Source organism: Lissotriton helveticus, chromosome 6, assembly GCF_964261635.1.
Source record: "Lissotriton helveticus chromosome 6, aLisHel1.1, whole genome shotgun sequence".
NCBI classification, from domain to species: Eukaryota; Metazoa; Chordata; class Amphibia; order Caudata; family Salamandridae; genus Lissotriton; species Lissotriton helveticus.
The window spans coordinates 70,100,500-70,126,358 of NC_136067.1; the positions used below are offsets into that span (position 1 = coordinate 70,100,500).

General features: G+C 46.5%; 1 protein-coding gene across 2 annotated transcripts in view; it reads right to left on the bottom strand.

Annotated features, from left to right (window-relative positions):
* The window catches only part of RNF8 (ring finger protein 8), a 181,466-nt gene that overhangs the window by 16,243 nt on the left and 139,364 nt on the right, over positions 1–25,859 (bottom strand). Inside the window, exon 8 of one of the 2 annotated variants that reach the window (XM_078647375.1) lies at positions 22,381–25,477. The exons of the other annotated variant lie outside the window; for it this stretch is intronic. Within the exon in view, the coding sequence (XP_078503501.1) occupies positions 25,305–25,477 (173 nt within the window). The 3' untranslated portion in view covers positions 22,381–25,304. Of the gene's footprint in view, positions 1–22,380; positions 25,478–25,859 lie in introns of those variants that run through there. 2 annotated transcript variants of the gene reach the window in all.

Sequence of the window (25,859 nt, forward strand, 5' to 3'; positions counted from 1 at the left end):
GGTCAATGACATGATTTTAATGAATTTAACTTCTGAAAAAAAAGTAGAAGAAAAGTGGAATAAATTACACCAGCTTGTGAATTTAGTACATCGGCTCGTTATTTGAGTAACTTCGAGAATTGAAGCTACTGGATACTTTTTTAGTATACAAAATAATAGGAGGTCCCATCCAGTTAGCTTGGTCCCACTCTTCCAGGCCATCAGACTCTTGTATCCGGATGGTGGTAATGCCCTACTCCAAGGCCTACTAGACTCCATTCGGACACCCCTTAGGGGCATCCTGCACACTGCAGCACGTTTCGTCCATGGCCTCAAGAAAAGCGATCGCATGACCCCCCATCCAGATGCAACTTCATTGTCTCTCTTTGGCTGCCCGCACCATCTTCAAAACCAGCGGCATCATTTACAATGCAGACAAGCTCACCATCTCTAGTACTATTTGGCACACCTGTAGTCAGGACACAATCAGACTGCAGCCACAAACTAAGAAGGAAAAAATTAGACATCAGGCCCAAGATCGGGGACTTCATCCCCATATCCATCAGGACAGCCTCAACCACGCTCCAATTTAGGAAAAGGTTGAAGACTTACCTCTTTAAAGAACACTGCGTCACAATGCATTAAGCATCCACAACCCAGCTTCCTTTCCTATTACTCGTTGACTTTATGCTGGTCTTTGGTCATGCACAGTGCTCTTCTCCCTTTTGGCTTGGTTCACACTATAGAAATACCATACACCTACAGCCATCTCAATCGCTGCCCTGGGCGACAACTGGGTTGTCTTATTTTTAGTTCTATATATTATTTCTATCAGTGTAGTTAAGGATTGTAAAAAGGTTTTTAGTTTCTGCGATCAGTAGGTTTCATGCAATAAGAAACTGCCTCTTTAATTGGTTAGTAATGAAGTTTACTAATCAACAAAACATTTATGTTACCTTCAAAAGAGTTATCACTAGAATGGTGAACAGAGGTCTTGATTTGGATTCACCCTGTAAGCTGCTATAATTAAAAGAACTCGAAATGACGAATTTGCCAAATGTATGTGAGAGCCACTTCTTGGCTAGGCTGCAGGTTTGAATATCTTTGAATACACCATATGAATATATTGAACATTTCAAAGAATACAATGTTTTAAAGCAAATTCTCCATGCTTCATTACTGCTAGCCATGTCTTTTGGAAGGAAAGCTGAACTACAGAATATGCTAATAAGAAGTCAAATGACGAGCCATGTTTTTCAGCTTGTACAGCACATCATACTGGACAACAACCTCCTTTGTGTCTACTCCGAAGATTTGGTAGCGGCACTGTCATAGCCAAGTGAGAGCAATAAGGATCTTCTTGAAGTTAAACAGGCTGAAGTTCAGTATAACACTAGTAATTAGAATTGGCGGAAAGGCATAAAGAAATCCTGATAAACAAGTAAGGAGAAAGCATTCACTATGGTGCTCAAATCTTGAAACCAGGAGGTTAAGGAATTTGATTATTTTTTCCCATGGCAATATTATCCAAATTTGCAAAAAACATCAGGATGTTCGAGAAAAAAAAATGTCTACAAGTTGTTTCCAACATCATTGCGTGAAGCATGCAGTCCTATCTAATTTGCAATAATGCTGAAGTAAAAAGTCTTTACCCACATTATAAATATCATCACCATTATTACCCTCCATTGTTTAGTTGCATGCGTTTTGACTTTTTTTCTTCTTCTTTTGTTTCTTCAGTTTATGTACTATTTTAGATGTTTCCATGGGGTTTCCTGAAATGCACGGTTTGCTTTATTTACCTTTCACTCCCTTCTCACACACAAGCCTTGCCCTCCACACCAATTTCCTGCCCGCCTACCACACTCTAGTTGCTCACACACATACCATCTCCCGCACTACAGTTTGGCCCTATTCATTTGAGTACATCGCATGAAGTCAGTGTCAGCAAATAACTGTATACCGAGCTTGTACACTCAACCTAGCTTTATTTATCCCTGAAGCCATGCCTGGCGTGGAGTGTGTAGAGATGAGTTTTGATGCACCTTGTTGGTGCTGAATGGCATACTTCATCCCTCGCCAAACTCAATTCAAAATAAACACATTAAAGTAATATCTCTGGACTGCTATGTATACAGTCTGCTTTATCAAGAACAGCAAAGGCAGTGAGGGGGAAAACAATTACAGCCGCACTTGCTCTTCTATCACTCAATGTAAGTTCACCTAACAGTCTAGCTTGTGCCCTCCTTTGTAAGTCCACTACCCTAGAACTTAAATTTAAACTATACAATATAATTGCTCAAAGAGGCACAAATTAAATAGCATACAGTATGCGCACAAATCACATACATTGTTAAAGAGACTTGTCTTCATAGAAAAATCTTCTTTTATTCTGGATCCACACAGCCAACGCTTTTCACCCCAGCGAGCTTCATCAGGGATTTCATGGAAAATTCTATTCCATGTACTAGCAAGTCGATGAGTAATCCTCCACTATCACATCTTCTACAGATATCCTTATCACATTGGGATTCTCTGCGAGGTATCCAACGTTTGCGATCTTGCTCAAATTGGCTGTTTTAGGCTCCAGACAGGTTCAGTGCAATGCACTTGATCATCAATAAGTTCCAGATTTAGTACTCTGTTTCGCACACGACGCCAGCGGTGATGTGATAATACACCCGGTCAAAAACACTCTGGACTACTATGTATACAGTCTGCTTTACCCTTCCTAGTCTCAAAATTTGAGACATCTCAGGGCTAGGGCTCAGGTTCTATTGGCTTCCTTCTCATCGAGGGAGTAAGTCGACCACAAAGCACAGAGATCTGTTTTCTCTTTCAACAGCACAGCTATCTGCTGCCGAGCATGTTGTTGCCTGGCTGTTAGAGGGAGAGCTGACCTGGTCCTATTGGTATAGTATATTTTAGGGGATGTCTGAATATCATGACTGTAATGACCTACTTCTCTGTATGTTTTGGTGCTTCTGTCAGTCACCAGGCCATTACTTACCACATCCTTTCTCAGGATCCAGAAAGACACCACATTTCCCAATACTTACCCGAGAAAGGAATAAACACTGACAACATATAGGACCATTGCCGAGGACCTCACAAATAACAAGTCACAACACCTCCCTATCCGAGAGGGTACGCAGCAAATCACAACACCTCCCCATCTGAGAGGGTACACAACGCATGCTCCTCCTAGCAATGTATTGGATAGAATAATTAGAATTTAGACATCCCTGATAGGAGCCGATTTCCCTCCCGTATCAACAATTACCCATTAGAGGGGAATCGCCCATCCCTCTGTAAGTACTTGGTAAAAAAGGGTCCCGACCTTCCCTCATAAGGAATACAAATGATATGCTCTAGGGTTTCTTTATTACATGATAATAGGATGACAAAAGAAATAAATAACTAAACATCACAGTAAACATTAGTAGCAATCATCAACACATACATATACATAGAGCCTGAAAATAAAAGACATAGTTAGATACAATAAGTACACCTGGAACACCTCACCATAATCTTAGGCGTCTTGTCATCTGACGAAGGGTCAGTCTCTCTTTCCCTCTCTGGTTGGGTCAGGACTCTCTGTGGCACAAACACGACTGCACCATGATGTATCATCAGACCGCCAAAACCAGCATCTCAGCATCTCTCCCTCTCTCGGACCCCCTTTCTCTAATATAGCATTCTATCCTCTATCGAAGCTTCTGGAAGAACCCGCCTACCTTTCTCACAAGATTCCTGTACCTTTCCACACCAGGCACCCAACAGCAGCTGGCCAAGCGTTTTGTCATGACGCCAATGCGAAGAAGGCACATTCCTCCTGATAAGAACTGGTCTGCTCTGGTTCACTGCTGGTGAACAACACATGTAATCTCAAATATAACCTCTCACCTACATTGTAAATATATCTTTGTACTATTGGAAATTTGCACATAATGTCTCTTGTTTTAACATTATTTATATAAAAATTCTTTTGTATATCCCAGTGATCAACTTTGAATGTATAGCATACTTTTATGATTTTAATTTAATCGAATAAAGTGTTTTTGACTCTGACTCAACTACAGAGGCTCAAAAGATGGCTGCAGTTTAGAATATGGAGTTGCTCAAGCATAGGCCTCTACTACTTGGAAAGCAGAATGATATTCAATCACGTCAAAGCCAATAGGCTACAGTCATAATTCACCTAACTCAAATAACAGTATGCACTTAATCCCTCAGTATCCATTATGGAGCACATGTGTGCACCATCACCAACAACACTGCACCTCGACATCCCATACCTTCTATTCTTTGGCAAGATTATTCTAATGCAAGACCATCCTACATTAAGGCTAAAGTAACATAGCACACTAAAGTCAGTACACAATGGTGGTGATCGAGGGTCATCACAGACCAACAGACCACTAAAGTGGCAGATTCACTACACATGACCTTGGCATTCTTGAGGTAGTTGATTGAGGAGTATTGCTGTACGTTCAGATGAAGTTGTGAATGGCAATACTTCTAACAGCCAATCCTGAATCAGAAGCATACCTACCACAAGAACAGCATCAGGGTCTCGACTAACACAGACGACGCGCTCAGCACCGCCGGACACATGCATGTTCAGATCCACACAGACCCTAACTCACCCTTAGAGGCACCCTAGTCTACTGACCCTGCCCCCAGTTCAGCGACTCCATCACCGGCTTGATCAGCACGCACGCCCTGACCTCCACCGACTACATCCTCCTCGGAGACCTGAACTTTCACCTTGAGAACAACTACAACTCCACAACCTTGATCGATAACCTCGCCAACCTTGGACTGAAGCAACTCGTTACATGGCCCACCCACTCCGCTGGCCACACGCTCGACCCTGTCTTCTCCTCAAGCCCACACGTCTCCGTAAGTCACATCACCGAACTCCTCTGGACCGACCACTGCTGCATCCACTTCACCTTCCAGAAACCTACCACACCCAACAGATCCCCCGCCGCTGCTGGATCAAAATCACAGAAGACCAACTACATGCAAACCTCGCGCTCAGCTCACCCACCGAACCCTCCAACACCAACGACGCTGCCCATAGCCTCAGACGCTGGATCGAGGACTGCGCCAACACCCTCGCCCAGCTGAAGGACTGCGCCAACACCCTCGCCCAGCTGAAGAACAACCCCCCCCCCCCCCTACAGAGACACCAGCAAGAGGGCCAGCTGGTTCACCCCAAAACTCCTAGCCTCAAAGCAAGCCTGCCGGAAACCAGAGAAGAAATGGCAGTGAACAAATTCCGGACAGCCACGCAGCACACAAGGACACCATCCGCAACCACCACCACCTCATCAGGGCGGCCGAGAGGACCTCCTTCAAAGACCGCCTCGACAACAATGCACACAATTGCAAGGAGCTCTTCAACATCGTGAAGGAACTCTCCAACCCCAGCTCCAACACCAACGACATCCCGCTGTCGCAAGCCCTGTGCGATTCCCTCACCACTTACTTCCACTGCAAGATAGCAGACATCCACGACAGCTTCAATACCCAGACAGCCCCAACAGACCCTCCGCACACCATCGACCACGACTCCCTGCTAGCCTGGGCCATGTTGAAAATTAGTACGTTTTTGGTGAACATTATCTGCGCCATCTTGCCTCTTCCCCTGATGCCACACTATTGTCGTGCGCGCCCGCCATTTTCTAAGATGCCCCGATCAGAACGAACCCTTTTGCATGCCGCTGGCCCCTGACATAGCCCTTCGCCTTCACTAAGCCTGCACGCTATCCACCCCCTGCTTGCACCTGCCTTGAGTCATAAACCCCTCTTCGGCGCTGCTCTGCCCCAGGCCCTCATCCTGTTCCCAGCGCGACACCTCCCTGCTTTCCTTTCATGATCTCCGGCCCTTAGATGCAAAACCCTTTTTCCCCGTGTGCCCGTTTTGTCTTCCCCGTTCCCAAGCCGACACCCAGCTCTGCCGATACCATCCTTGCCCCTCCCCGTACAATAGAAAGCTTCCCCCATCAAAGAATCCCCGGGTTGATCAAAGCCCCCACCCCATGAGATCCGATCAAACCCCCCACATTCCGTGAATCGGCGGATTATCCAGCTGCGCGATGCTCATCACCTGTTGTGACTAGGGTGGGGACTTCAACTGTAAATGTGTGTGGGAACGGGCCCAAAGGGGAGTTCCGAGAATGTCTTTTCCGTACATCAAAGCTTTAACATGTATGTGTAATCTACAATAAAGTCATAAATGTGTGTATAAGAGGCCAGGCCTCAGGAATACAGTTAGAGCACCTCAGAACGATACCTTCTGTCCGTTTCGTTGTGTTCTCCTCCGGAGAGAATAAAAACCCTTGTTTCCTGCTTCCCAGTCTCCAGCGCCTGCCTCTTCATTGATTTAAATAACTAGAGGGTCACAGAGGCAATACTGCCGGGCAAATATCGATTGTCCCTGACCCGATTGAACTTTTTACAATTGGCGTCCCAAGCGTGGGGCCCATCAGCGACTCGTGGATCCAGTGGGAGAGGTCCCGACGACAGAGTGAACGACTGCAACGATCGGGAGAGCTCTTGCCCAATAGACCCTCGTCTGGCAGCCGATCATCCGAACTTCACTAGTTCCGAACAGACCTCTCTCGAGTGATCTACGATCCTGACTGGGAACCATCAGGAGTGCCGTGAGAAATACGAGAAAAAGAGGACGATCGGGCGCTGGATTCGGAAGACAAGAAACTGTCCATGCGGTCCGGGTAAGGTCGTGTTACCACGACAAGTTGCGAAAAATTTGCTTGATTGTTTGTTTGTTCAAAAATACTAGTATTGCTCTGTTTATTTTTATTTGGAGATTCACTGTCTGCAAACGGAGAAACAACAGGCTCTCTCTCTCTTTGCAAACAGTGGAGGATAGGTAGGGTAGCAGCCGTGCTTATTTTTTTCTCCCCCACTCAATAATTGCTTGAAACTGAACTGTTGTTCGCAAACTATTGTTTCCTGGAGATTCCCTGTCTGCAAGCAGGGAAGAGACCACCCTTTTTGCAGATAGTGAAAAGGGTAGGTAACGCAGATCTTTGCGGACCTACTCATTCTCCCCATTGTTATTTATTGGTCGTTTGGTTTTATATTTTTTTTTGATCCATGAGGTATTCACTGCCTGCAAACAACGTTGAATAGAAATATTCTGTACGGTCTTTGCACCTAGTGATAAGATAGGCAGTGCTGACTTTTTAGTCCCTCGTTACGAGCCGTCATGTCTGTCTTCTCCCCACTGATAAATAGCCTGTTTAGTCCGGACCGCGTATTAGAGGTGGACCATATAGCTCCATTAGAAGGCACCCCTAATAAGGACATGTTCATAAACTATGGGTTAGTCACCATAGCCTATAATAAATTATGGCACAGGTATACCGAAGAGAGTCAAGACAAACAGTGGCCACTGGCAGGATCCTTTGACCTTGATAAAATAGAAACGTTAGAAATAGCCCTTCGAAATAATAAGACAACGCCAATTATGCTCGACAGTCTCGGTATGTGGCGCAGAGAGGCTACGAAACGACAGAGAAAAGACGAGGATAAACCAAGTAGGGAAATATACCGACAGGACAACCCCAGGACACCGCTACCCACAACTTATCCCCCGACACTATGCAAAGGACGACCAGACTTAGGGTCAGACCAATGCGCTTTTTGTAGGTATGTCGGACACTGGAAAGCCCAATGCCCGACTCTACTGAGCGTGAGTAAAGGCAAAGGGCCGACAAGAACGACAGACCGACAGTACGAGAAAAGGCGCGAGACAAAGAAGAACCCGACTTACATAGACAGACCAGACAGAACCACCACGTTTGATTATGCCCGATGGCACAGATTTCGCCAGGAAAATCTCAGCGGCATGCTCACGTTCTCCTAGGTCGGGCAATGTCAAGACGGGAACCCAGCCTCGTTTAAAATTCACAGACGGAAAGAGATAATTATGACCAATAACTGTTTTTATATTTGTCTTGGGTCTTTGTATGTCGTACTTGTACTGTCCCCCGTCTGAGTTTGTGTGTATGTAATGTGCAAATCTGCGTCATCCCTCTACACGTGTTTCCGTGTTACTCGACCTCTGTTAGCAGAAACTTAGCATAAAAGCAACCTGGAAAGAAAGAAATGGTAAAACAAGATCCGTAGACCATTAATGAACTTGAACTTTTAATTTAACACAACAAACAAGGAATAATAACGATAAACTGTAGAAAATGAAAGTCAAACAGAACATTCGCCCCCCCCATTTCTGGAACCTTCCAAAGTAGGGCAGGGTTACGGCTACGCCCAACCAACGGCAACCCATATAAGGCGAGCCCGGCCGCCAACTCTTGGTCAGGAAATCTTAACGTATGGGGGAGCCGGAGGAGAGGCAGGAGCCCGCAGCCTGGGCATTTGCAGGTAGTCCCGCCACATGTCTCCTTGGCCGGCCGCAACGGGCCTGGAAAGACTAAGGTAGTCCCGCCACATGTCCAGAGGAGAACGAGGCACCTCTTCCTTTTCTCTTCCGTCACAGCCGCAGCAGTCCTGGACGGCGGGATGTCCTGCACGTACCTCCACAACAATTTGTCCAAGTTGGGCTGGGAGGGAGAGGCGACGCGGACGAGCCTCTCCCACCTCCACCGGTAGGAGGTTTCCCAGCCCCCAGCCCGACGCCGAACACCCCCAGTCAGGCGATGGTGCCAATACTTCCACAGCACCGAACGTACAATGGTGGCACCCCAGTACTTGCGCAGCACCGAACGTACAATGGTGGCACCCCAGTACTTGCGCAGCACCGAACGTACAATGGTGACACTTGGGGAACACCGGATGTGGAGAGGCCTTCATGCGGGGCGATGAAAAGGAGCGGCATGGAGTACACCGGGAGAAGGAGACGAGGCGAACGAGTCTCCCTTGCCCTCAGGTGGGGGCATCACAGCCGCACCCCAGCCGAACGTCCCGCTTTCACAAAACAGGGACCTCTTCCTTTCACTCCGAAGGGTCTCTTCCACTCTTGCAAACTCGACGAGAGTGGCCCCGGTAGGGCCTCAAAATGGCGTCTGGGTCCGCTGGAAGGTGGGCCCCGGCCACTAGAGTAACTTTGACCAGCAATATAACTCGAACATTTGCCCTCTGGAGCACGAACCCCCATCTCCGACAGCATCTCCGCAGCCTTGAAGATCCTACAAGGGTCCCCGGCGGAACCTTCGGCCTTTGCAGGTTTCCGGTAAGGGACGGCTGCCTTGATCGCCAACGAAACAAACATGACATTGCCACACCTTCTGTTAGCGTGAATTCTAGAACTGCCGAAAAGGACTCTGGTCCAAACTGCCAGTAATGGAAACATTTCCCCCTGATGCTGCTTCCGGACTGAGCCGGCCCCGCCCAAAATGGCGCTGGTATCAATCGGAACTTACGAACGCCTCGTGGTGTTCCTTCGCACTAATATAAACTTGATGTTCTGAGATTTTATGTGATCCTTTGTACACTTGGCTAGAAAAGACAAGGAGAACTCACTCGACGAACAGTATGAAAGGATCCCCATTACAAATGTTGATTACAAATGTACAATGTATTATATTTTTTTATAACTGATGTAAACCCCATTTACGACGCACACGTACGGTATGCATATAGGAAATCTGATTACAACTGTTATGATTATGCTTCTAAATTATGAAAATATATGCCCCCGAACCCCCAGCCAATTAATAGACGTTTTAGTCTCTTACAAATGAATGAGTAAAACTTTCCGATGTTTTTATTGCTGCAAACGACACCCCCCACTGTACGCACTTTAGCCATTGCCACGACCGGCCAAATACGACCGCACCCTCATAATCCATATGCTGAAATGATTTTGCAAAATAAAGTCTTTGAAACTATGGACGGGTATTGCATGCTTTATTTTAAAAAATATGGGATGGGTGGGAAAGTTCTTTTCTGTGCACCCTACTCTGCTCTCTCTTTAAGGTTAAAAGAAGATGGTTGCCCAGCCCTGGAGGACGGATCGGATCGACAACACGACACTCCGCCTTCAAGGTACGCGACTGACTCATGAACTCTCGCGTAGAGGAAGACCTTGACTTCCAAGGATGGGTAAAACGAATGGTGTAAATGAGGGAATGTAAAAGGAGGGTGAAATGAAATAATGTAAATATTATAAAGTACAACGTTCCAAAGTAGCAGGGACCCAAGAACCGAAGAACCTTAGAACGCCACAGCGTTGAAAGAGGTTTAAGGACCCCGATAGTGAGATACATCCTTTGACTAGATATCTCGCACTAGGCACCTCTGGTTTCCTTTTTATGTTTCCCCGCACACGCCCTACATGAACACACTACCCCCCCCGACTCCAGAAACCATATCCCCGGGGACCCTGCCCCAAGGAGGAAAGACGAGTAAGAGGTAAGTAAAGGACTTATGAATCCATGTATTTGAATGCGCGCGAATGCTGTCTCCCCCACCCCCCCCTTTTTTTTTTTTTCCTCCTTCTGCAGGTTACATCAGAGATTACAGCCGAGGTGTGGCGAAGATCTGAAGCCTTGCCACGTCTAATACACGAAGCGGACTAGCGCCGCAAGGTGGTGTCTAAGCACGCCTGCAGACTACTCACGTACCGAACAAACCCGAAAAATTAGCACAACCTGATAAAAAAAGTGATCACCCTTAAACCAGACCGGACGAATGAACCCATGTCACGTATGATGCGAAACTATGAGGGAATGTGTGTGTGTGACTGAGATGTTGACCCAACTGGTCGAAGGACCGAGAATGCGAGAAAGTGCGACAAAATGGTACCTCCTTTCTTCTTTCCTTTTTCTCAAGGCATGTCCCCTCTACCCTGTTTAATGCTCAAACTGCATGATTACAAGATTCTAACCCAGACCCGTGAATGCCCTTTGCTGTGTAATGCACTAAATAGCCTTTCTTGAATACACTGCCACCCTCTCTGTTGCACGTGTACTATTTAGCCTGCCGTTACTCTCTCTCTCTCTCTCTCTCTCTCTCTCTCTCTCTCTCCCTCTATTTTTGCGCTCCCACTCTTCCGAGTGATTAGCCCCGAAATTGGCAGACTGCCACCCCTAGCACCCCACCTAATTGGCTTCAAATACCGTCAGTATTTGCACAAAAACTTGTCTTTAATACAATCACCCTGAGACCGCGTCATTACCTCTCCTTTTCCGCTAGAAGTCAATGAACCCAGGTTGGGCCGTAAGGGAAAGGACAGGTAAAACGACAGAGGTTCCCTAATCTGACCCGAAAATAAGGGAACTACATGTCAACGGCTCCTATAGTATAAGACAAGGACCTCAGAATACGCGACCCTCCCCTCCCCGAATTGTCGCAATACCCAAACCGGAAAAATGACCACCCCCGTTACCTCCCCTGTATATGTCCCTGGTTGTTTCCCATAAAACCCCTGTCCTTCCTAATTAAGTAATCGGGCTGTAAAAGGTTACGTAGGACCCAGAATGATGTTTTACAAGGTTAACAGACTAGTTCAAGGTAAAGAAATCATCGAAATGAACCCCGCAGTAGTTGCAAAACAGGATGCACCGATAGAAAGGAAATGTTTAGCCATGTTCGTCTCTCAGCAAAATACCTGTGTAGTACCATGTTGACGACTCACTGCACCCTTTTGTAAATGTAAAACTCTAGAGAACGGCATATCTTCGCCAGATTTGTCTCACAAGGGTGGGTTACCATCAGATGAACTGCCATGCCTGTAATAAATAATTATGAAGGAAAGTCATAGTAAATCCAACAGAACCCGTCACCGGTCATTCATATGCCAGTTGTGAACACTAAAATAACGGGCATTTTTCATTCTTTGCCTGGAGCTGGGAGAGAAATAGACTTTTCGATTATCTTCATCTGCAAATTTTCTAAAGACTGTCTTTTCAAACTTGTTTAAGGGTACCGCTGTTGGAGGAGAAAAGGACCGGATGTGGGAGCACGAGGCCCGACTGCAGACTAAGGAACACCTGCGACATTAGCCAAGGCGAGACCACGACTGAAAAGAGCTGCAGGACGAGGCACTGTTTTCGACAACATGAGAAGAAAGGGTCGACCTGATGCCCCTGCTCGATGTCCAATGCCTGTCGACAAGTCCCCGCTCTCTGAATTCGGTCACACGCCCGCCTATTTGAAGTCTCTCGTTCCCCTAGTTTGTTCCTAATTTGGCCTTGCTCCATCCCCCTTTCCCTCTGACCTACCCTATGGACTGTTTTGTACGCTCTTCTTCCATCCGAACTTTCTGACAATCACCTCAAAGGACACAGGGCGAAAAGGACCTTTCCGACCAGAAACGCGAGGAAAGGGTCGTGCCCTGCAACGCAGAACTTAGAACAGAGCTGGACTTGTAGCTCCACCGCCGGTGCTCAACAGCGCCAACGAAAGACCACAAAGAACAATGAGAACTCGTAAAACTTCGAACATTTGACATCCTCAATCACCGTTTTTATGCCTCATTTCTCTCCCAGCCGCCATTGTATTGATCCTGCTCCAATCCGAATCTGAAATATGTATTAACCTGCCAGTTCACGTTATGATATGTACTTGCTGCTCGCCGTTTTTGTATTACATTCCTGTGACTTTCCTGCTGAACAAGTTTATCAAAGTTTATCAAATAGGCCCGCCTCCTGAAAACTAGAAAAGTTAAAATGTATCGTTTACAACTCTTTTTATCTAGGGTCCTACCATTTTCCTTCTCATGCCCACCACAATAGAACCGAGTAGAAAATGAACCAGCAAGATGTCTTGAATATGTTAAAGGGAGGACTGTTGAAAATTAGTACGTTTTTGGTGAACATTATCTGCGCCATCTTGCCTCTTCCCCTGATGCCACACTATTGTCGTGCGCGCCCGCCATTTTCTAAGATGCCCCGATCAGAACGAACCCTTTTGCATGCCGCTGGCCCCTGACATAGCCCTTCGCCTTCACTAAGCCTGCACGCTATCCACCCCCTGCTTGCACCTGCCTTGAGTCATAAACCCCTCTTCGGCGCTGCTCTGCCCCAGGCCCTCATCCTGTTCCCAGCGCGACACCTCCCTGCTTTCCTTTCATGATCTCCGGCCCTTAGATGCAAAACCCTTTTTCCCCGTGTGCCCGTTTTGTCTTCCCCGTTCCCAAGCCGACACCCAGCTCTGCCGATACCATCCTTGCCCCTCCCCGTACAATAGAAAGCTTCCCCCATCAAAGAATCCCCGGGTTGATCAAAGCCCCCACCCCATGAGATCCGATCAAACCCCCCACATTCCGTGAATCGGCGGATTATCCAGCTGCGCGATGCTCATCACCTGTTGTGACTAGGGTGGGGACTTCAACTGTAAATGTGTGTGGGAACGGGCCCAAAGGGGAGTTCCGAGAATGTCTTTTCCGTACATCAAAGCTTTAACATGTATGTGTAATCTACAATAAAGTCATAAATGTGTGTATAAGAGGCCAGGCCTCAGGAATACAGTTAGAGCACCTCAGAACGATACCTTCTGTCCGTTTCGTTGTGTTCTCCTCCGGAGAGAATAAAAACCCTTGTTTCCTGCTTCCCAGTCTCCAGCGCCTGCCTCTTCATTGATTTAAATAACTAGAGGGTCACAGAGGCAATACTGCCGGGCAAATATCGATTGTCCCTGACCCGATTGAACTTTTTACAATTGGCGTCCCAAGCGTGGGGCCCATCAGCGACTCGTGGATCCAGTGGGAGAGGTCCCGACGACAGAGTGAACGACTGCAACGATCGGGAGAGCTCTTGCCCAATAGACCCTCGTCTGGCAGCCGATCATCCGAACTTCACTAGTTCCGAACAGACCTCTCTCGAGTGATCTACGATCCTGACTGGGAACCATCAGGAGTGCCGTGAGAAATACGAGAAAAAGAGGACGATCGGGCGCTGGATTCGGAAGACAAGAAACTGTCCATGCGGTCCGGGTAAGGTCGTGTTACCACGACAAGTTGCGAAAAATTTGCTTGATTGTTTGTTTGTTCAAAAATACTAGTATTGCTCTGTTTATTTTTATTTGGAGATTCACTGTCTGCAAACGGAGAAACAACAGGCTCTCTCTCTCTTTGCAAACAGTGGAGGATAGGTAGGGTAGCAGCCGTGCTTATTTTTTTCTCCCCCACTCAATAATTGCTTGAAACTGAACTGTTGTTCGCAAACTATTGTTTCCTGGAGATTCCCTGTCTGCAAGCAGGGAAGAGACCACCCTTTTTGCAGATAGTGAAAAGGGTAGGTAACGCAGATCTTTGCGGACCTACTCATTCTCCCCATTGTTATTTATTGGTCGTTTGGTTTTATATTTTTTTTTGATCCATGAGGTATTCACTGCCTGCAAACAACGTTGAATAGAAATATTCTGTACGGTCTTTGCACCTAGTGATAAGATAGGCAGTGCTGACTTTTTAGTCCCTCGTTACGAGCCGTCATGTCTGTCTTCTCCCCACTGATAAATAGCCTGTTTAGTCCGGACCGCGTATTAGAGGTGGACCATATAGCTCCATTAGAAGGCACCCCTAATAAGGACATGTTCATAAACTATGGGTTAGTCACCATAGCCTATAATAAATTATGGCACAGGTATACCGAAGAGAGTCAAGACAAACAGTGGCCACTGGCAGGATCCTTTGACCTTGATAAAATAGAAACGTTAGAAATAGCCCTTCGAAATAATAAGACAACGCCAATTATGCTCGACAGTCTCGGTATGTGGCGCAGAGAGGCTACGAAACGACAGAGAAAAGACGAGGATAAACCAAGTAGGGAAATATACCGACAGGACAACCCCAGGACACCGCTACCCACAACTTATCCCCCGACACTATGCAAAGGACGACCAGACTTAGGGTCAGACCAATGCGCTTTTTGTAGGTATGTCGGACACTGGAAAGCCCAATGCCCGACTCTACTGAGCGTGAGTAAAGGCAAAGGGCCGACAAGAACGACAGACCGACAGTACGAGAAAAGGCGCGAGACAAAGAAGAACCCGACTTACATAGACAGACCAGACAGAACCACCACGTTTGATTATGCCCGATGGCACAGATTTCGCCAGGAAAATCTCAGCGGCATGCTCACGTTCTCCTAGGTCGGGCAATGTCAAGACGGGAACCCAGCCTCGTTTAAAATTCACAGACGGAAAGAGATAATTATGACCAATAACTGTTTTTATATTTGTCTTGGGTCTTTGTATGTCGTACTTGTACTGTCCCCCGTCTGAGTTTGTGTGTATGTAATGTGCAAATCTGCGTCATCCCTCTACACGTGTTTCCGTGTTACTCGACCTCTGTTAGCAGAAACTTAGCATAAAAGCAACCTGGAAAGAAAGAAATGGTAAAACAAGATCCGTAGACCATTAATGAACTTGAACTTTTAATTTAACACAACAAACAAGGAATAATAACGATAAACTGTAGAAAATGAAAGTCAAACAGAACATTCGCCCCCCCCATTTCTGGAACCTTCCAAAGTAGGGCAGGGTTACGGCTACGCCCAACCAACGGCAACCCATATAAGGCGAGCCCGGCCGCCAACTCTTGGTCAGGAAATCTTAACGTATGGGGGAGCCGGAGGAGAGGCAGGAGCCCGCAGCCTGGGCATTTGCAGGTAGTCCCGCCACATGTCTCCTTGGCCGGCCGCAACGGGCCTGGAAAGACTAAGGTAGTCCCGCCACATGTCCAGAGGAGAACGAGGCACCTCTTCCTTTTCTCTTCCGTCACAGCCGCAGCAGTCCTGGACGGCGGGATGTCCTGCACGTACCTCCACAACAATTTGTCCAAGTTGGGCTGGGAGGGAGAGGCGACGCGGACGAGCCTCTCCCACCTCCACCGGTAGGAGGTTTCCCAGCCCCCAGCCCGACGCCGAACACCCCCAGTCAGGCGATGGTGCCAATACTTCCACAGCACCGAACGTACAATGGTGGCACCCCAGTACTTGCGCAGCACCGAACGTACAATGGTGGCACCCCAGTACTTGCGCAGCACCGAACGTACAATGGTGACACTTGGGGAACACCGGATGTGGAGAGGCCTTCATGCGGGGCGATGAAAAGGAGCGGCATGGAGTACACCGGGAGAAGGAGACGAGGCGAACGAGTCTCCCTTGCCCTCAGGTGGGGGCATCACAGCCGCACCCCAGCCGAACGTCCCGCTTTCACAAAACAGGGACCTCTTCCTTTCACTCCGAAGGGTCTCTTCCACTCTTGCAAACTCGACGAGAGTGGCCCCGGTAGGGCCTCAAAATGGCGTCTGGGTCCGCTGGAAGGTGGGCCCCGGCCACTAGAGTAACTTTGACCAGCAATATAACTCGAACATTTGCCCTCTGGAGCACGAACCCCCATCTCCGACAGCATCTCCGCAGCCTTGAAGATCCTACAAGGGTCCCCGGCGGAACCTTCGGCCTTTGCAGGTTTCCGGTAAGGGACGGCTGCCTTGATCGCCAACGAAACAAACATGACATTGCCACACCTTCTGTTAGCGTGAATTCTAGAACTGCCGAAAAGGACTCTGGTCCAAACTGCCAGTAATGGAAACATTTCCCCCTGATGCTGCTTCCGGACTGAGCCGGCCCCGCCCAAAATGGCGCTGGTATCAATCGGAACTTACGAACGCCTCGTGGTGTTCCTTCGCACTAATATAAACTTGATGTTCTGAGATTTTATGTGATCCTTTGTACACTTGGCTAGAAAAGACAAGGAGAACTCACTCGACGAACAGTATGAAAGGATCCCCATTACAAATGTTGATTACAAATGTACAATGTATTATATTTTTTTATAACTGATGTAAACCCCATTTACGACGCACACGTACGGTATGCATATAGGAAATCTGATTACAACTGTTATGATTATGCTTCTAAATTATGAAAATATATGCCCCCGAACCCCCAGCCAATTAATAGACGTTTTAGTCTCTTACAAATGAATGAGTAAAACTTTCCGATGTTTTTATTGCTGCAAACGACACCCCCCACTGTACGCACTTTAGCCATTGCCACGACCGGCCAAATACGACCGCACCCTCATAATCCATATGCTGAAATGATTTTGCAAAATAAAGTCTTTGAAACTATGGACGGGTATTGCATGCTTTATTTTAAAAAATATGGGATGGGTGGGAAAGTTCTTTTCTGTGCACCCTACTCTGCTCTCTCTTTAAGGTTAAAAGAAGATGGTTGCCCAGCCCTGGAGGACGGATCGGATCGACAACACGACACTCCGCCTTCAAGGTACGCGACTGACTCATGAACTCTCGCGTAGAGGAAGACCTTGACTTCCAAGGATGGGTAAAACGAATGGTGTAAATGAGGGAATGTAAAAGGAGGGTGAAATGAAATAATGTAAATATTATAAAGTACAACGTTCCAAAGTAGCAGGGACCCAAGAACCGAAGAACCTTAGAACGCCACAGCGTTGAAAGAGGTTTAAGGACCCCGATAGTGAGATACATCCTTTGACTAGATATCTCGCACTAGGCACCTCTGGTTTCCTTTTTATGTTTCCCCGCACACGCCCTACATGAACACACTACCCCCCCCGACTCCAGAAACCATATCCCCGGGGACCCTGCCCCAAGGAGGAAAGACGAGTAAGAGGTAAGTAAAGGACTTATGAATCCATGTATTTGAATGCGCGCGAATGCTGTCTCCCCCACCCCCCCCTTTTTTTTTTTTTCCTCCTTCTGCAGGTTACATCAGAGATTACAGCCGAGGTGTGGCGAAGATCTGAAGCCTTGCCACGTCTAATACACGAAGCGGACTAGCGCCGCAAGGTGGTGTCTAAGCACGCCTGCAGACTACTCACGTACCGAACAAACCCGAAAAATTAGCACAACCTGATAAAAAAAGTGATCACCCTTAAACCAGACCGGACGAATGAACCCATGTCACGTATGATGCGAAACTATGAGGGAATGTGTGTGTGTGACTGAGATGTTGACCCAACTGGTCGAAGGACCGAGAATGCGAGAAAGTGCGACAAAATGGTACCTCCTTTCTTCTTTCCTTTTTCTCAAGGCATGTCCCCTCTACCCTGTTTAATGCTCAAACTGCATGATTACAAGATTCTAACCCAGACCCGTGAATGCCCTTTGCTGTGTAATGCACTAAATAGCCTTTCTTGAATACACTGCCACCCTCTCTGTTGCACGTGTACTATTTAGCCTGCCGTTACTCTCTCTCTCTCTCTCTCTCTCTCTCTCTCTCTCTCTCTCTCTCTCTCCCTCTATTTTTGCGCTCCCACTCTTCCGAGTGATTAGCCCCGAAATTGGCAGACTGCCACCCCTAGCACCCCACCTAATTGGCTTCAAATACCGTCAGTATTTGCACAAAAACTTGTCTTTAATACAATCACCCTGAGACCGCGTCATTACCTCTCCTTTTCCGCTAGAAGTCAATGAACCCAGGTTGGGCCGTAAGGGAAAGGACAGGTAAAACGACAGAGGTTCCCTAATCTGACCCGAAAATAAGGGAACTACATGTCAACGGCTCCTATAGTATAAGACAAGGACCTCAGAATACGCGACCCTCCCCTCCCCGAATTGTCGCAATACCCAAACCGGAAAAATGACCACCCCCGTTACCTCCCCTGTATATGTCCCTGGTTGTTTCCCATAAAACCCCTGTCCTTCCTAATTAAGTAATCGGGCTGTAAAAGGTTACGTAGGACCCAGAATGATGTTTTACAAGGTTAACAGACTAGTTCAAGGTAAAGAAATCATCGAAATGAACCCCGCAGTAGTTGCAAAACAGGATGCACCGATAGAAAGGAAATGTTTAGCCATGTTCGTCTCTCAGCAAAATACCTGTGTAGTACCATGTTGACGACTCACTGCACCCTTTTGTAAATGTAAAACTCTAGAGAACGGCATATCTTCGCCAGATTTGTCTCACAAGGGTGGGTTACCATCAGATGAACTGCCATGCCTGTAATAAATAATTATGAAGGAAAGTCATAGTAAATCCAACAGAACCCGTCACCGGTCATTCATATGCCAGTTGTGAACACTAAAATAACGGGCATTTTTCATTCTTTGCCTGGAGCTGGGAGAGAAATAGACTTTTCGATTATCTTCATCTGCAAATTTTCTAAAGACTGTCTTTTCAAACTTGTTTAAGGGTACCGCTGTTGGAGGAGAAAAGGACCGGATGTGGGAGCACGAGGCCCGACTGCAGACTAAGGAACACCTGCGACATTAGCCAAGGCGAGACCACGACTGAAAAGAGCTGCAGGACGAGGCACTGTTTTCGACAACATGAGAAGAAAGGGTCGACCTGATGCCCCTGCTCGATGTCCAATGCCTGTCGACAAGTCCCCGCTCTCTGAATTCGGTCACACGCCCGCCTATTTGAAGTCTCTCGTTCCCCTAGTTTGTTCCTAATTTGGCCTTGCTCCATCCCCCTTTCCCTCTGACCTACCCTATGGACTGTTTTGTACGCTCTTCTTCCATCCGAACTTTCTGACAATCACCTCAAAGGACACAGGGCGAAAAGGACCTTTCCGACCAGAAACGCGAGGAAAGGGTCGTGCCCTGCAACGCAGAACTTAGAACAGAGCTGGACTTGTAGCTCCACCGCCGGTGCTCAACAGCGCCAACGAAAGACCACAAAGAACAATGAGAACTCGTAAAACTTCGAACATTTGACATCCTCAATCACCGTTTTTATGCCTCATTTCTCTCCCAGCCGCCATTGTATTGATCCTGCTCCAATCCGAATCTGAAATATGTATTAACCTGCCAGTTCACGTTATGATATGTACTTGCTGCTCGCCGTTTTTGTATTACATTCCTGTGACTTTCCTGCTGAACAAGTTTATCAAAGTTTATCAAATAGGCCCGCCTCCTGAAAACTAGAAAAGTTAAAATGTATCGTTTACAACTCTTTTTATCTAGGGTCCTACCATTTTCCTTCTCATGCCCACCACAATAGAACCGAGTAGAAAATGAACCAGCAAGATGTCTTGAATATGTTAAAGGGAGGACTGTTGAAAATTAGTACGTTTTTGGTGAACATTATCTGCGCCATCTTGCCTCTTCCCCTGATGCCACACTATTGTCGTGCGCGCCCGCCATTTTCTAAGATGCCCCGATCAGAACGAACCCTTTTGCATGCCGCTGGCCCCTGACATAGCCCTTCGCCTTCACTAAGCCTGCACGCTATCCACCCCCTGCTTGCACCTGCCTTGAGTCATAAACCCCTCTTCGGCGCTGCTCTGCCCCAGGCCCTCATCCTGTTCCCAGCGCGACACCTCCCTGCTTTCCTTTCATGATCTCCGGCCCTTAGATGCAAAACCCTTTTTCCCCGTGTGCCCGTTTTGTCTTCCCCGTTCCCAAGCCGACACCCAGCTCTGCCGATACCATCCTTGCCCCTCCCCGTACAATAGAAAGCTTCCCCCATCAAAGAATCCCCGGGTTGATCAAAGCCCCCACCCCATGAGATCCGATCAAACCCCCCACATTCCGTGAATCGGCGGATTATCCAGCTGCGCGATGCTCATCACCTGTTGTGACTAGGGTGGGGACTTCAACTGTAAATGTGTGTGGGAACGGGCCCAAAGGGGAGTTCCGAGAATGTCTTTTCCGTACATCAAAGCTTTAACATGTATGTGTAATCTACAATAAAGTCATAAATGTGTGTATAAGAGGCCAGGCCTCAGGAATACAGTTAGAGCACCTCAGAACGATACCTTCTGTCCGTTTCGTTGTGTTCTCCTCCGGAGAGAATAAAAACCCTTGTTTCCTGCTTTCCAGTCTCCAGCGCCTGCCTCTTCATTGATTTAAATAACTAGAGGGTCACAGAGGCAATACTGCCGGGCAAATATCGATTGTCCCTGACCCGATTGAACTTTTTACAGCCAGTGTGAGCATCGATGACACCATCAAGACCATGCACACGATCAACTCCGGCTCTCCGTCAGACCCATTCCCGCAACACGTCTTCAACAGAGCAAGCAGCTCCATCGCACCCCACCTGCACAACGTCATCAATCTCTCCCTCGAGACCACGACCTTCCCAGAGATCTGGAAACACACCGAGATCAACGCCCTACTCAAAAAACCTAAAGCAGACCCGAGAGACCTCAAGAACTTCCGTCCCAGCTCTCTGCTCCCCTTCCCGGCCAAGGTCATCGAGAAAACTGCCAACAGACAGCTAACCAGATACCTCGAAGAAAACAGAATCCTGGACCCTTCCCAGTCAGGGTTCCCCAGCAACCAAAGTACAGAGACTGCCCTAATCGCCGCCACCGACATCAGGACCCTGCTCGACAATGGCGAGACTGCAGCACTCATCCTCCCAGACCTCTCTGCCGCCTTCGACACCTTCTGCCACCACACACTATGCGCACGCCTCCATGCCGCAGGGATCCGAGACAAGGCTATGGATTGGACCACCTCCTTACTCTACGGCAGAACCCAGAGAGTCCGCCTCCCCCCATTCCGTTCCAAAGCCTCCAAGATAATCTGCAGCGTTTCCCAGGGATCCTCCCTCAGCCCGACGCTGTTCAACATTTACATGGCCCGCACATGTAGCCCAACAGCACGACCTCAACATAATCTCCTACGCCGACGACACTCAGCTGATCCTCTCCCTCACCAAGGACCCCATCACCGCCAAAGCCAACCTCCACGAAGGAATGTAGGCCGTCGCCGACTGGATTAAGACCGACTACGGAAACGCCCTCTACGCGGGAGCCCCGACCAAGCTCAAACTACTACAACGCATCCAAAACGCTTTGGCACGACTGATCCTCGACGTACCACGCCACGGCCACATCACCCACCACCTGAGAAACCTGCACTGGCTCCATGTCAACAAAATGATATCCTTCAAGCTCCTCATCCATGCACACAAGACACTCCACAAGAACGTCCCAGTCTACAGACGGCTCTCCATCTACATCCCCAACCGCCAGCTACGCTCCAACGCTCCATCGATCTCTCACTCGCCACCGTCCTGCACATCCGAAGAACCACCGCCGGAGGGAGATCCTTCTCCCACCTCGCCGCCAAGACATGGAACACCCTCCCAGAGGCTACGACAGACCCAAGACCTGCTGACCTTCAGGAGGCTACTCAAATCCTGGTTGTTCGATTAGTAGCGACCCCCACCCCATCCCCCTCCCACGCCTTGAGACCCTCGCGGTTATGTAGTGCGCTTTACAAATGATTGATTGATTGTAACAAGGATTACCCTGGGTATGCTCGTTATTTGCCCCATCATGGCCTTTAAAGAGGACGGATATCAGTTATGATTATCAAAGAAAGTCTTAGATAATAAAAAATTGATTACTGTAATGGACAGGCAGGGAGGGACTGAAAAATTCCAGTATGGTGGAAAACTTCACAGCCATCAGAGAAACACAAAATACACTTTTAAGGAAACAAACCCACCCCAAAAGGGTTTAAATATCTTTTTATTGTCTTGAAGGAATACAGAAAATAACATAAGAACCAAATAAAGACAAAAAAGGAAAGTCTAAGGATGACAGTTCGTCCTTGAGTGAGTAAATATCCTCCCTTTTGATCACTGATGTGCAGTGCTAGCCATTTCTGTAACATGCTGTTATTCACAAATCAAGATAGTCTAATACAGCCTATCCATGATCTGGTTGAAGGCGACATTGTTTGCACTGTCCAGAAGAGGGAATTATTGGCCGGTTTCACAGCTCAACAAACTTGAGAAGAGCATTTCTTATTCGCTCTCAATGTGCGATTAGGCATTTTCTTATCAGCTGGCAAGACCCCAAAACTCAGGTGCCCTCGACGAAGGCCATTACCGCTGGTCTACCCCAAATTAAAAGCTTTTCCAAAACGTTTAAAACAGAAAATGGTTTGGGTCTTTGTGTGCTCTTTTTCTTAGGCCGCCTGCGCTACAACTGACTTACATTCCACCCTAGAAGGAAGGCAGTGAGAACAGGAAAGGTTACTGTTCCAAAATGGAGAACATGGATTTTTAAAGTGAAATGAATTCCGCAACTTATAAAAACATCATAAGAACATTGCCACAAACAAAACAGAAGATTAAGCAGGACTGTAAAAGCAAAATAAATAAGGGCAAAAGTGAAAAAGAAAGCCCATTCAAAAAGGAAAAAATGGAAATTATTAGAAATGCTAAAATCTGGAAGGTGAAGTCTTGGGGGACTCTGTTGAGTTAACCAGGAGCCACACAAAATGTGACATTTATTTTTGCAGAAACAAAAGGAGTTTCTTTCAGATTATGTTTACATTTTGGCTTATCCGCCAATGAAAAACTCTTCCCAACAATCTTCTTTTTTTTTAACTTTTCGTAAAGCATGTCTTATTAACACTCTTCTCTATTTTGTGAAATGCCACTAGGCGGGGAAACAGGAAGTGACATTAGAGTATGGCATTATATGCAGGGTAAAGATCCATTATTGCAGCCAGGGTGTAAAATAAAAGGATGAATCGTCTTGGTGCCTAACTGGTGCTTCAATGGCACTCCGTTTCAAAGGTTAGAAACAAGTGAAGGAATCTAGACCCTTCAAGTATGAAACAAGGTGACTAAAATGTTTAAAACAATAAGATAGACTGTAAGAGTTTATGATTAGAGAAATCTGGCAGAGAAAATATTTATTTTAAGAAAAAACATTTTCTTTCAACATTGAAAAGGAAAAAAAGAGAAAAAAAGATAAGTGTGGAAATTAAGGATTCCTTTGATATAAGACACAATTCCATCCAAGAACCCTTAACAGACTACCAAGGAGAATTTGAAGAAAAACAGAGAAAGACTTTGGGTTTAAAAAGTAATCTATATGGGTTACGAAATCTTGACTGGGTTCTTGAGTGGTGAGACTACAGTAAAATCCTCAACTGTTGGACTTGATCTACAAGCATTAAATTGCTATTGTCATAGCATTCATTTGTTACATACCTATAGCCTCCTAATACCTGATGGACCACATCTCGCCTCAATGCAATGTTTATTTGAGATATTTCATGAGGAAATGCTGCCTTCCAGTACTGAAGTATCGTTTTAGTGTTGCCTACTAGGAGCCTCCAGATCTGTGTATAGATGTATTTTTTTCTTATTTTCACAATAGATTACCGTTCCAGTAACAAGCAATGGATTGTTTGTGGCCTGTATTTTTTTATTTTGAAAATAAAAAATAATAAATAAGACTGGGTTACCCTTTACCCAGGCATAATTCAGCAAAGCTTTAGAATAGATAACCCTACTGCCTCACACCCATCCACAATAGCCCCCAAAAAGGCCCACGCTGATTGACAAGACCACCCCCCACAACATGTATTTGAACATCCCAACAACCTCAAGACATGCTTCCCTCTAAAGTCCTGTGTCCCACTGTTAAGCATATGTCATCTTACTTGAAAGGATACTTCCAATATTAAAGAATGTTAACAAAACTTACCGTAGGAAGGCAATATCTGCAGGTCTGGACTACCCGCTTCAGTCCGTACGGGCAAGTCAAACTGCTTAAATCATACAAATTTCCTGTGAGCTGCACTAGAGGGTATCTATTGGTGTATTTCAAATTAGGGCCAGGCTCCCACCTCCTGGCAGACTTTGATACTACGTAACATCTGTGAGTGCTGTTAATATTCTATTCAACAAGTGCAACATGACTGGTACATCCCCTTTAGATATTTAAAATAAAAACTAAAAACATGAACACAATTTATTCGCAAAAGTCTTTTTCCACTTCCAATGCTGAAAGGGTCTATTAACTTTCAATGGTGACTCCATACCCCACTAATTTTACTAGAAGGAAACCAGAGGCTCTGAAAACCCAGCTGTCATGGTTGGTCCAGTAGCAAAACCAAAATTTACTTGGAAAGCTGGTCTCACATTGGGCGTTATGGCAGGATAACAATACTTGCTGATGATGTGGGCATGCAGCTCTTCACGCTTCAGTCCGCCAGCAGGGGTTCCAAGATAAAAAAATAAGTGGGATAGGAAAATCCCTCACAGTGCACACTATTCCATTTGATTCCAATTATGAAGTCAAGAGGAAAAACAAATCTTCCAGGAACAAAGATAGTTAGCTAAACTTTCAATGAGTCACACGTTTGATAATTATTTAAATAACAAAAGTTCAACAATTCAACTACGGAAAGTTGGAAAAGTAAATCCAGAAAACGACATTTAGCCTTGGCTCCAGATCATCATGTAGTTTTGACTTTATTGAAACAAAATGCTCACGGCTGCTTCCTTAATGTTTGTGCCCATCAAGCCCAAGGGGTTGTGATCCTCCGTTTCCATGTACCAGCCCTAATGAGTGGAAACAATTGGACCAGGCAGTTGCTTTGATCATGCCCCATTACCAAGGCAGTAACAGTCTCAGATGAAGATATAGCTGTCATCATCGCTTTCATCGAGGTCATTGTAGTCAAAGTTTTCTTCGTAGAATTCGTCACTGTCGGAACTGCTGATGGACAAGATGGAGGTGATGGATGACATATTGCTGCTGCTGCTATCCAAATTAGTCAGGCTCACTTCTGCCTCTTGTTTCTCTACAGCAACAGATGATAAAAATCAACTCACTAAAGTTTGGTGTACAGACTTCAAGTTATCACTTCAGCTCTTTCAAAATGTTCATTACTCCTTCATAAATATACAAAATTTCCATCACCATTTTACTTTGTGCTCCAACAATGTCCAATTGTACCTGCATATTAATTTACGCACTACTCAATGTATTAAGATGTTATTTGGTAATGCATTGAATGCAGGGACGGAAACGTTACTTACCTTAAGTATAATTCTCAATTGGTGGTATCTTTCACAACTACAGAATTATCTCCACTGGTTCAGAGAAGGGCTACATTTCAATATTCAAACATGTTGCATAACAGAGAGGTCCATTATCCTCTTGAGAGGACTGACCATGAGTTC